Genomic DNA, 13,574 nt, shown 5'->3' with positions numbered 1-13,574 from the left:
TCCCATGAATTGTTTTGTAATGTTCTTGTTTTAATGATGATCTAGAATGCAATTACTCAGAAAGAACTGATTAACGTTCAAACCAAGAAGGCTAATGCTAAAAAGATCACCGGTTTCCAGTTTTGTCCAACTAATCCAGCTCAAGTACGCGTTACTTCGGCGGATTCTCGAATCCGAATCCTGGAAGGTTCGGAAGTGATTTATAGGATCAGCGGTATGGCTCCGGAAAATACTTTAATTTTCTTACCCGCTTTCATTTTGTTCGACACTTTCTGCATTTATGTTACATGGTTTTTTCAGGGTTCCGAACACTAGTAGTCAAATTGCAGCTTCGTTTACTCCAAATGGGAAATATGTGTTAACTGCAAGTGAAGATTCCCAGGTATTCTTTTGGAGGTACGACGAGCCGAAGATCACTGGCACCGGGAAAAGAACTGCGGTAAATGCTCGCGGAACCGAGCTGTTTCCGTGTAAGGCTGTTTCAGTAGCTATCCCGTGGACCGGAACTATAAAAGGTGAGCCTCCGTCAATGGGGGATCACAGGCGAAGAGGAACTCAAGACGAACGCGTCATGTGACATATCACCAATCAATGAAGACATTCAACCAAACAAGAAAGGCTTGCCACCCACTTCCCAACAAGAAGAACAACGATGGAGAAAAAGCAACTGCACATCGGAAGAAGAACCTGCCGAAATCTAATGTCGAACCCGGATCAGCGAGGAGTCGTCTTCGAATTTAGGATCTTCATCGATAAGAAAGGCGATTCACCATCAATGTCATCTTCATCGATACAAGCTGGCGATCCGCCTTCGAACTCGAGTCCCGTCCCCGCGAAATTGGAGGAATCGAATTCGCTGCCGGCAGTATCGCCATCCATTTGGTCATGGTTCGATGTCGTGGGTGGCGGAGCAGCCGGTCCTACGGAAGCAACAGCATGGGGCGTAGTAATCGTTTGCTGCCACACTTGATGGTGAAATCAAGGTTTACCAGAATTTCGGGTTGCCGCGTAAAATTGCCCTGATCTAAACATGATTAAGTACATGGAATTGACAACAAAGAGTTGAGAACCACGCAGTCAATTTAAACTGCAACAAGTGGTTTTATTTCTGTTCTTATAAAAGTTTATTTTTGTGTATTAATATCTATAGCTCATCGAATGTAACAATTTTCTGTTGATAATTCATTTCATTGTACAATCATTAATCTTTGAAGAAGAAATTACCAAGTGCTTTTAACATTTTCATTTGTATAAATCGACAATTTTATGAGTAATATTCATTTCATAATTATTATGGGGATAACATTATCAAAATTGTTAAAAAAAATGATATTCAATACTCTTTTAACTGAAAACATTTTTATAGTTCATATTGAAGAAATAATTTTTAGAAAATTTATCAACCAATGAAAGTAGTTTACATTATACCATTCAAATACAATAAAAAGTTTTTTCAGATTTTTTTTTTAAAAATGTAATTCATTTATTAAAAAAATTAAAATATTTTTAGTTAATAAGCAGACTTTAAAATAAAATTTTAAATTTTTTTAATCGAGTTGAATTTGACTGGCGCCTGATTAATGACACTCTTGGCCCATTTTAACTGATACCCTGACCAAATCCAACCCTTTCTAGAACTAACTGGTTCCTAACAAGTTCGGAGCTGGAGAAGCTGCTTCTCGGAGTTTGAAATACGACACCGTTTGATCTCCTCTCGAGTCTTTAGATTTGAATTCAAATCAGATCAAATTTCCCCCGGCTGCTTAAGCCTGAACTCCTCGATGCATTTATCCAACGAAGAACTGTGAATCCAGCTATATCTTCCCTTTAAAGATAGAATGAACTCTATAACTTCACCGGTAAGCTGCGCCATCGACAACAAAGACCTAGACGACATCATTATGGCGGTAATCGACTCGGCTGTCGCCTCCCACTCCTCTTCCAACCACCGCAAAACCTTAGCAATCAAATACCCCATGTGAGAAAGGGGCCATTAATGGCCAAGGTGAACATGAATAAGAGATGCAGGAAGCTATGTAAAGCTTTAAACTGAATGAATATTGAATCTATTAACATATGCAGAATACTGATACAGAAGGTATATTATTTGCAATACATCAGCTGACATTATATACACACTTGCACAGCTAACAAAGCTGTAACTGCTCAGCAGTTCTAACAGCCTTAACAACCTGAAACTAACAGCCTAACAGATTACTAACACTGTCAACTGCCTCACGCATTCATTCATACTCTCATCACACTTAACATACACTAATAGTCTAATATTCTCCCTGCTTTCTCAACATTCTTGATGAAAAAGATGAACACTTGAATCAAAGTGTGTCGTCTCCTTCCGTTCGACTTGAATCGAATGTCGATGCTTTCTTCCGTTTGACTTGAATCGGAAGTGTCGATGCTTCCTTCCGTTCGACTTGAATCGGAAGTGTCGATGCTTCCTTTCGTTCGACTTGAATCGGAAGTGTCGTTGCTTCCTTCCGTTCGACTTGAATCGGAAGTGTCGATCCTTCCTTCCGTTCGACTTGAATTGGAAGTGCCGACGTCTGATTTATCTTCAGACTTAGATTTGTCGGATGAGATCGCGGAGGAACTCCAAATATCATCTTCTTTGAAATCAATACTCTCTTCCTTAATAGGGACATATCATTATCCGTAAGTTGTCATGTTATTGTGACCATCAGTCATGGACTCTACATCGAATCCCGATAAAGATGGTTGAACGGATTTTGTAAGTATTATATCAACATCTGATAGAAGGAAGCTAACCCAGTTGCAAAAACTCCCTTAAGATGTGGAACTTCAACCCAGAGACAGCATGATTGCCTCATGTTCTCCCAGCGGCATCAATACCTGCATCCGGATCCCTCTTGTACACTGGGACATCATTTGATTTGCAGAATTCTTCAATATTGTCATCTAAAGCTATAACTAGGTAATTCGGTATATCAACTCTCTTGATGCTAGAAACTTAAACCTCCAACATCTCTTTCACATTTGAATTTGCAAGCACAACTATAATATCTTTCTGAACAACAACTTTCTCCAAGATCGCAGCCAATCTTGGGTTCACAAATTCATCAGGAACACAGTCGGGTTAGTTCGCAAAGCTTTGACAGTACCAAAAGGTCCAGTTTTATGCTGCTCACCCAACCAGAAAACTGCTTTTGGACATTATCTTTTATTTGTTGGGCCAGTTGCAACTTCTCCTTCAAATTCCTGACCTGCTTCTTTAATTCAGAATTCTTTTCTGATAGTGATACGATTTCAGACTTCAGCATCTTACTCCGCTCTGAGGATTCACACGACGAAGAACCAATCTGGAAACTTGATTTGCCAATTCGACGGTTTTGAACGGAGGCAGTGGTATTGATGAGGCCATGAGGGAAAAGAAAGCAATGAGACAGCAAAGAAGAACTCCGATCACAATGGCTATGGTGATTCGAGATCCACGAAACGACTGCGCTTTGTCCCTGCGATGAAGTCTACAGTAACTACAGCTTGAGAAAAAAAAAACTGGCGCAACAGGGGAAGAGTAAACGACGCCAGGATCATTTAGCGACTGATACCATGTGAGAAGGGGCCATTAATGGCAAGGTGAACATGAATAAGAGATGAGCAGGAAGCTATGTAAAGCTTTAGAACTGAATGAATATTGAATCTATTAACATATGCCTTAACAACCTGAAACTAATAGCCTAACAGATTACTAACACTGTCAACTGCCTCACGCATTCATTCATACTCTCATCACACTTAACATACACTAATAGTCTAATACCCCAACCATCAATCCCCGCCCTCCCCCGTATCGGACCCTTCTCCTCAACGGAAATTCCCGCAAAAAACAATTCAGAGCCCTAGCAATCAAATTTATTCCCCTCCTAACTCCAATCGCCGCCGCTTTGCTGACGCAGGTGAAGCCTATCATCGGCCTTACAAAATCACGAGGTCTTGCGCTTCCCAAGTAAGCGAGACAAGCCCGATGGCGATAGTGCAGAGGACACCTGTAACCTCATTGCCGGATCACCAGTCGTCGGAGATGTATTTGTCGCCGGGTTTCGGAAGAGTTGACGTGGGTAATGGATCCGAGGTGCGCCGAGGAGTTGTCGAAGGAGCGAGGAGAAGGGAGGGATGACGCATAGCTTGTCCGGAATGTTTCCTTCGGTTGAACTGTTTAAGGAGTATCAAAATGCAGCCATGGCGGTAATTAAATATTTTATTATCAGAAACTTAGCTTCGGCATTTTAAATACGATTTTAAATTAAACATCAAAACAGTAATCTCTCGTTAAATGAACAGATTTTGGAGAAATCTGATTGTACGATGATCTCTGGAAGTCCTTTTATTAAAAAGTCAGGTAAATTACCTCTGGTTCTCTTCTTCACCTCTTTCTAATTGATATTATGAGGTGAAAAACTGTAACCTGACGTTCAAGTTTTGGAGGTTGGAGGAAAATATCGTTTTACTTCAATGTCTCATACGAAATCAAAGACAAGAACGTTGAATTCGATGAAAATCGCAATGTTCAGCGTGCTGAATTCGTGGTTCGAGCTTATATGCAGTATGTTCCTTAAACTCTTGAGAAATTGGAGTACCTCTTTAATGGTTACCATTTACTGTGTTTGCATTACCATTTAGTTTGATCATGTTACCAGAGGTGGGAGATTCTCTGATGGATGGGGTTCGTGTGAGCGGAGGGAGAAGAGATTTCTAAAACCAAACCATGATATCCCTAGTACAGCTGAGACTAGAGCTAAGAACAAAGCTTGCCAGGTAGGCGTTTCCCTTCACAAATCTCACATTTGCAGTTTTGATTCTTAGATTTTAAGCTATCTAAGTGCCGCCCCTAATTTGGAACAGTTGTTTGTTTGCTGAGAAATATTAGTTTTGTTGAAGATCTTGCAAACTACAAGTAATTGGGTAGTCTGAGTTTAAAATTTTGAGGGTAATGATATCTGTTGATTATTAATTGCAAACTTTTATAGATTTTCATTTTTTATTATTCCGGATTGAAGAAGGGAAATGGTGGGGGTTTTACATTTTAACGACCATTGCATGTGTAATGTACCATAAGATAGTTAATTGCTTCAGCAATCAATGATCAGGAAAGATGGTGCTTGGTCAATAACTCGATGGTTTCTAAGTAGGATTGTAATTGAATCGAGTCAACTTATTCTAGAAGTTCAAGCTCGTTTCAGAACTCGTTGTTTGGAATTCGGTTTGAGCTCAATAAAATACAGTTTATCTAAGTTTAAGTTTGCCTCCAAATAAAGTTGAACTAGTGGAGCTGGCCTCAATTAAGCTTATTTACAAGATTCATGTATTTAAACTCGAGTTTGAGTTCAAGTTTGTTCCTATAAATTTTCAGGGTAAAATAATAATTTAATATAAAAACACATTAGCCTTATGAGTTATTCAGATTAGGTATTATATACTCAAATTTAGCTCATTCAATAACTAGAGTTGTGCTCAAACTCAGCTCAAGAATGACTGAACTTATTTTGAGGTTTTTCAGAGTTGAACCTGTATAACTTGTGAGGAGGGATGGATCGAGGGAGATGAGCGGTGGCGGTCGTTTCTTAAAATTTTAATAGCTAGTTCCCTTAAAATTTTATATGTTGACCCTTAGCATAAATCCTGTGCCGGTCCCACCTTGTGAGCATAGTTGCCTAACCTGAATTCGCTGTTGCTATTTTTCAATCTCATGATACCATAATCCACAAGTTTTTCTATTCATTTCCTATAGTCTAGGTCTACTAGATAAGTTGTTTGCATCGATCAAAGATCCATTTGCACAGCTACTCCCATATTGTGATTGATTTGATCTTCATTTGTTGCCTACTGTTTTCTGCTTAAATTTGAGGTGTTTGTCAATACATTTTGCAGGATGTGCTAGGAATTGGGGAGTATCGTCCTGGTGCAAGCCAATTTCAGCGATAGATAGTCATATTCATTGATCCCATTCCATGGTCCAATTAAATTCTGACAATCACCATTATAACATTTAGGGTGTGTTTGGTCAGGGGAATGTGAGATTCCCAAAGGAATGTGAGATACCCAAGGGAATGTGAGATACCCAAGGGAATGAAATCCACATTCTCCTATTTGGTTGGTTGGAAATGTCATTCCCGGTAATCTTACATTATTAATACTGGATTTTTTAGGTATATTACCGGGCATGTCATTACCTCCATTTCCTTAAGTATTGTTGGATTACCGGTGTTTTTGACTAAAATGCCCTTAAAAAAATTTTTTTTAAAAAATATCCTTATTCTGTCATTGAATAATAAAAATTTTACGAAGGTTAAATTACAAATTTATTTTTAAATTATTTTAGATTTACAAAAAAAAGTCTATAATTAAAATTTTATATGAAGTTCAAGGGTTAAAATAAAATTTTACCCTTTCATTAAACTTTTTTATATTTTCAATTTTGTAAAAAATTATATAAATTTTATGAATTTAAATTTTTTAAAGGAAATAAATAAATATTTTTCAACTTGTTAAAAAAATAAATATATAATAAGGACAATTTGATCAAATATACATTCCAATAATCTTTTATTCCTTCAACTAAACACAGTAATCTTACATTCCTGCTAAACCAACCAAACACAAAATACAATATTCTCAGTAATCTTATTCCCTGGTAATCTTTTATTCCCACTGATAATCTTACATTCCGTGAACCAAACGCACCTTTAGGGTTAAATGCTTACTACTTTAGGGTCAAGTACCACTGATTGACCCATTGATAACTGTATAATTGCTTGCTAAAATGCCCATCAAAGCTTGTTGTTTAAATGATAAAAACAAATTCTTGGTGATAACATCAAACTTGTTTATTCGTATTATTCATGGCAAACGGAATTGTTTTTTAGTCAAATTACACACTTCCAAAGGCATGGGAAAAAACAATAAGAAAAATTAACATTCTCACTTACTAAATACATGACCATCAAGCAATGTGCCTGACAAGTATGGATTTCGTACCATCCTCTGATTTTAATTTTGTATTTTAAATTATTTTTTATTGAATAATAATAATAAATGTCATTTCATACTAAAATAATAATAAAATAATTCAGAGTACCAAACATGAACAATTTAAAAATTTAGTGAATAAATTGAAAAAATAAAAATACAGTAAATGAAATAGAAGAGATAATAAAATTTAGTGATTATTTAATTTACCCTATTGATTATCAGTAAGAGAATTTTAATAAAGTAGGTTTTTGGAAAATATCAGAAGTTACACGCTCATGACTATTGGATTTGGAAGCCATAATAGAAAATTATTTTGAGTGATTAATCTATCGAATTTTACGAGTATTATTTTATTATTTAAATTTTATTTTAAAATTATTTTATTCAAGTTGAGTTTTCAAATTTGAATGGGATAACATGCTAACCTATTTATTAAATTTTATTAATCATCATTAGGTCGTTCGTTATTTATTTTCCAAAAATACTATAATTCATAACAATGGTTGTTGGTATCAAAATAAAATAAAATATAAAGTAAATAAGAAAACCATTAAAACCCCGTTAATCAATAGAAAGAAAATTGATCTTTGAATTGAGAAAAATTGATTGTTATATTGTGCATACATTGCTCATTAATTTGAAAATAAGAGCTCAGATATCAAAATATTAATAGCCATGAACATAGGCAAATTACAGCACTGTTCCATGAAAATGTTGAGATCATAAAAATATATGATTACAAAAGAAACCCTAATTCCAAAAAGCATCACAAACCCTAAATCTAAAACCTTTGCTTGAAGGAAACCCAATGATCATCATACCATTCAATATGATTCCTCAACCGAGAAGCACCGTAAGCAAGCTCATCCCCAGTAGTTTCAAAATAAACCCAGTACTTCAATCCTTGCTTTCCTGAAAAAGTCCCAACCCACCAACCATCATTGTCGAAAGCATCCACCCTTTCAAGATGATTAAAAATCCGACTGGCTCTATTCACGATCACAGAAGGTGGCACCGGTCGGACCTCGTCGGCCCGAACTACCTCGACCAACGGTTGAGTTTGATCTTCTTCTTCAACCAAATTCTTGTACCGGACTTTGTAACGGGTGTTGTTAATCAATGAAGACAACCTTAGCTTCATAGTATGAACCCACGAACCCTTCTTCTTTGCTGCATACTTCAACTTTGTCTCCTTTAGAAAACACCACCATTGTTGAACGAACACCAAAGAGAAATTATTCAAGAAAAGATTTTTTGCGGGAGAGTGATGCAAATAAGACAACTTGTGGTATTTGTTTTTATAGATGATGAAGGCGGTTTATGTTTCTTACCCTAATTGTAATACGAAAATACTTTTATTTATCGTTTATTTGCTTAGGCTTGGGCAAACCCTTACTTGAAAAGAAAGTTATTATTTGAAATACACAGGTTGTCGTAAATTAAACATTAAAATGTATTTTATTAAATGGGAGTAATAATTCAAATTAATGTCAAATCCCAGACTATTTAAAATACATTAACTCGTTGATAAAATTTAAAAAAAACATTAATTAAAAATAATTAAATATAACACTATTTTTCGGGTTGATAGGTGACAACACCAGCATTTAAATTGGTTGTAATCGTCGATATTTCCTATTTTTTTTCTTTAATTTTTATATCACATTATTATTTTGTTCTTAATTTTTGTAGCAAGACAAGTCGCAACACATGTTTGGCATCTTGGTTTACACATGCACTCAATAATTTGTTAGACAAGATCATTAATCCAAGAATAAAATAGAAAATATGATAATAATATTCAAATATTATTATAAAAATAAAAGATAAGGAACGAATTTACTTGTCTTAGAATTGTTAGAAGTATCATAATCCGAGACCATAATCACACCTAAGATGATGAAGCAAACGAAATTAAACTTGATAAAAATAATAACAAAAATAGAATATAAAAAATACTCTATCTAATTGATCAATTGATCGAAAACGAGTTGAGGTTTGTTGCTACACAGTTTTCTTAAGACAGGTTTTTGGTCACTCCTTGGTGCTCGATGTCATCGATCGTCCATCTCCCAGGATACAATAACTAAATGATCAACATACAATAACACAATTGTCGAGATCACAAACTATCCCTTGTCTTTACCTATCACCGAAAAATTAGAGAAAGTGAGAAAAATAATTTTCAAGTTGTTTGAAGTTCTTAAATTCTGAGATGTGTTTAACATAGAATGTTAGCTCTCTATTTATAGAAGATTCTCAAAAGTGATTTACTCAAAATATATATCTTTTAATAATCAAATTTAAACATACAATAATATATTTTAATTTGAAATATTCAAAAGATATAGATACCTTTCAATATTCAAACTTAAAGAGATAATAAATATCTTTTAACTTAAATATTCAAAATGATATAATTATATTTTAATATTCAAAGTTAAATATATAATAAATACCTTTTAATTTGAAATATTTAAAAAGAGTAATTATCCTACTAATATTCAAATTAGAAAAGATATATATCTTTTAATTTAATTTAGAATATTATAATTTAATTTAATTATTAAATCCATCGATATTCACTCACTTTTTCCAACATATTTTTCAATTAAGATTGAACTTCCTCTCTCTAAGTTTAAGCTCTCGATAACGGAGTTTAAGAGCACTTGATTAAGATGACAAAGGATGAAAATATTGGGAGAAGGAATCAACATGTTTTTGATATAATTCCTTAATTGATGAATGTCAGAAAACCAATTGTAATATAAGTTTGGCACCTATCTAGCTAATGTCCATCAAAACCCACCAATTTATGCTCTAATTTATGTTTTTTAGGATATTCATTGTACAAAGCTTCATCTTCCACTTATCTTCCAATATAGTCCTTGAACTTTCATTCCACTTTTCAATTAAAATCATAGATTGGTCTTCATTTTATTCAAACAAACCAAATTAAATTTGTTAAAATGTCCATTAAAATCAATTTGTGGTCATCAATCTCGATAATTTCTTCAATTTAGAAATTTAAGGAGTTGCAATTCTTCTTATGAAGAAAATTCATCTTCGAATTTTACCTAAAACTAATAGATACAAACATTCTCTTTCATTCAATCTTTAGATTCTCACGTGACTTCCTTAAATTTATGATTCCTCCAAAACACTTTTACTTGAGAAATTTTCTTATTCATTAGCTAGGATTTCGATTGGTTCTTCTTCATATATGAAATCATGTTAGATTTTCACATATTTATATTGAATGATCTGGGAAAGATCATAATGATATATACGAAGCATAGATACGTAGAACACATTACAAATTTGGCTCAACTCTGGAGGTAGAGCCAATCAATAAGCTAAGGGGCCAAATGTTTCTAGTGCTTCATATGGACCAATGAATAGAGGATTGAGCTTCCTCTTATCAAAACCGATAATTTTTTTCCATAAAGAAACTTTTAAAATTAATGTCTCTAATATCCAACTCGATATCTTTATGTTTATCAAAGGTAGCTTTTAATCGCTCATAAATTATCTTGATCTTCTTCTTAATTTATCGGATCGATTCATGACCAATGCATAAGTTTTCACCTAATTCATACCATCAAAGAGGAGTACGACATTTACGATCAAACATAGCTTCAAAATAAGCCATTTGAATAGAAGATCAATAGCTATTGTTATACGAAAACTCAATTAGGGGTAAGGATTTCTCCCTAACTATCCTTAAAGTTAATTGAACAAGCTCAAAGTATATTATCTATTGTCTACAAAAGAAAGAATAATCATTAGAATCATATTTTTTTAGAATTTCAATAGACTTATTCAATTCATGAGGAATTTTATTTGAATAAATCTCTTAGATTGTTCATCCAATTAAGAATGTAAGGTAGTAATGATATAGATACAAGTATCTAAAATCTATTTGAATCAAAATAAAATGAGCTGACTTGGTGAAACAATCAACAATCAACCAAATAGAGTCATGCTTCTTAGAGGCAAGGGTAAATCGAAAACAAAATCAATTATGATATGTTCTCACTTCTACTGGAGCAGTTTAATGGACTGAAGCGATCCAAAAAAAGCTTGATGCTAAGTTTTGGACATTGATAGTAAAATATTTAGAGATGCATTTAGTAACGACTTTTCGTGTTGAACAAGAAAACAATGGACATAATGATTTTGAGAAGTAGAAAATAAGTTAAATTTTATGGACGTCATAAATTTGAGAAGTATAATAGAGTTTAATTTGCCATAGAAATAAATAACGCCAAGGAGAAATCTATTTTTTTCATAGTGTTATACTTTCAGAACATATATATAGAAATAAAGTTAGACCTCCACAAAGGTTCAATGAAAAGTACCTCAAGAAATAGGACTCAAGAAATAGGACTGTAAATGAACCAAATGAACACAAACAGTATATGTTTATATCCGTTCGTTCAAAAAATAATTGAACTTTTCGTTAAACGGTTCACGAATGATTCACTAAATATTCGGTTCGTTTACATACATATCCAAAAGAGTGTGCAAGTATAAATCATTTGAACTAGGTATAAATCTTTTATGATCTATGAAGGAATATACTGACACGTATTATAGTAGTAGAATGATGTAAATCTGACGGTAAATCAGACAAAATTTTGAGAACAGGATTTTCTTAAGGAGTGAAGATTTATCGTGCCCTGAATTTAGGGTTAGAATTTTTTTTTATATAGAATTTATATTGAACGGATAAAACTTAGTCTAAATTTATATAGTAATAAAATTTTAGGATTTAAATAGAAATATGTAAACGTAAATTATTAAATTATAAATAAAACAATTTTTTAATAAATTAAAAATAATATGGATAAATGTAAAATGAACTTGGATTAGACATTTATAAATATAAGTGAACTTAGATAAAATTTAAAATTTTTATTTTAAATAAAATAAATTTAAACAAACATAACACGTGTTAATATTATACAACTCAAACCCAACCATTTGAACTTATAATCACCTCAGCATGGCCATCTAAAAATCACGTTTTAGTAATCACTATATGAATTAAAAACATGAGGCAAGTAGCCGCTCTCCCATCCCCTCCCTGTCTTTTTTTTCCTTTAAAGTTTATACCATTTTTTATATATCAGACCAATTTTTTCTCCTTTGATTTTGTTTCGTCAGTAGCGGTACTAATTTTGATGCTAGTTGTCGATCGCCATTTCTTTTGTCTCTTTGTTTCTTTTTTAGTTTTTATAAAAATAATTTTGTCTTTATGACATGTTTATCTCTGTTTTTATGACATATTTTTCTGTCTTTGTGGCACTTTTTCTATTTTTGTGGCACGTTTTTCGGTCATTTGACTATTTTTTTTATGTTTTCATAGGGTTGGATTTGATGACGTCACGGCTGGTCAATATAATGCTTATTTGTAATCCAATTGATCTTCCCTGTTATGGACACTCTGATTGAATTTGGATACGCGATTTTTCGATCTTAGATAGTTTCTCACGACGCTCGACTTTAGTTTGTGGTTCTCAAAGGTCTTTCAATAACTTAATCCCTCTTGTGGTTTATTTGCTGATGCATTCAGATTTGCTTGTATCTATTTTTGTTCGAGTATTTTGGTTGGGTTTTTAACCTTTTTCATGTATGTCCTTATATGATTTAAAGTTATTAGTTTGAATATTATAGGAAAATGTCCAAATTATATATTTAGTTTACGATAATAGTTGTAAACTTTTATTACAATCATGGATATTTATTTTTTTTTAATAATACTAGCGACTTCTATTAAAAAACATGAGGTAAGTTTAGAATTTTTGTGATATACATAGATATTTCTTTTAATGTTATTGTTAAAGCATGGAGGTTCGATTGAATTAGAGGTGTTTATAGATTGGGCCAAATTTATATAATATCATTAAAATATTTTATGTTCGTTTAAGTTTGATTATGTTTAAAATATAGATCTTAAATTTTGTTCAAATTTATATATTTTTTTGAACAGTTAACCCGAGTTTGTACTTAGTACACTCTTATCAATATTTTATTTTAAAACATTTTATTTTATTTTTAATTTAATATTTCATTTTTATATAATTTCTCTTTTCTTATTATCTTTTTTACTTTTTATATTGTCACGGGACTAGACTGTCGGCTAACTAGTTCGTGCGGCCCTTAGAAGCCTTACTCGGTCACTCGACTTCTAAGTCAGCCTAAACTCCAAACTTCTCGGTTAATGTTGTTATGGAGATAAGTACGATGGGAAAACATTGAAAAACGTAAGTAAGCGTATGTGGAGGAAATTTTTGGCACGGATGCCTGAGTTTATTCACACAAAAACTCTATATATATCCAATGGAGGTGGGGATACCTCCTTTTATAGTGAAGTCCTCTTACATTCAATAATTACTCCTAGTTTAACTACAAGTAAAACTCTTGTTTTAGTTAAAACTCTAATATTTGAGTCCTATTCAACTAAGGACTATGCTACTTGTCTTATTTTTCAAAGTAATGATCGGCCTTGATAGGTGGATAGGACCTAAGTCAGTACTGGCCTTGGCTTTCAGTGCACCAAT

At 33.2% G+C, this 13,574-nt stretch overlaps 1 protein-coding gene and 1 pseudogene across 1 annotated transcript; one reads left to right on the top strand and one right to left on the bottom strand.

The window, feature by feature from the left end:
• Nucleotides 1–2,667: 2,667 nt before the first annotated feature.
• LOC120198522 lies at nt 2,668–3,949 on the bottom strand (annotated as a pseudogene).
• Nucleotides 3,950–4,152: 203 nt separating this feature from the next.
• On the top strand, nt 4,153–6,024 carry LOC120198521. The gene is made up of 5 exons (XM_039199833.1): nt 4,153–4,224; nt 4,321–4,378; nt 4,465–4,582; nt 4,677–4,794; nt 5,908–6,024. The coding sequence occupies exons 1-5, from the start codon at nt 4,153–4,155 to the stop codon at nt 5,959–5,961; spliced, it is 420 nt and encodes a 139-aa protein (XP_039055764.1). The 3' UTR covers nt 5,962–6,024.
• Nucleotides 6,025–13,574: the final 7,550 nt, after the last annotated feature.

This window comes from Hibiscus syriacus, unplaced genomic scaffold (assembly GCF_006381635.1).
Source record: "Hibiscus syriacus cultivar Baekdansim isolate YM2019G1 unplaced genomic scaffold, ASM638163v2 tig00117056_pilon, whole genome shotgun sequence".
NCBI lineage: Eukaryota > Viridiplantae > Streptophyta > Magnoliopsida > Malvales > Malvaceae > Hibiscus > Hibiscus syriacus.
Note: the sequence above shows the minus strand (reverse complement) of the source record. Positions and strands in the feature narration are given on the sequence as shown.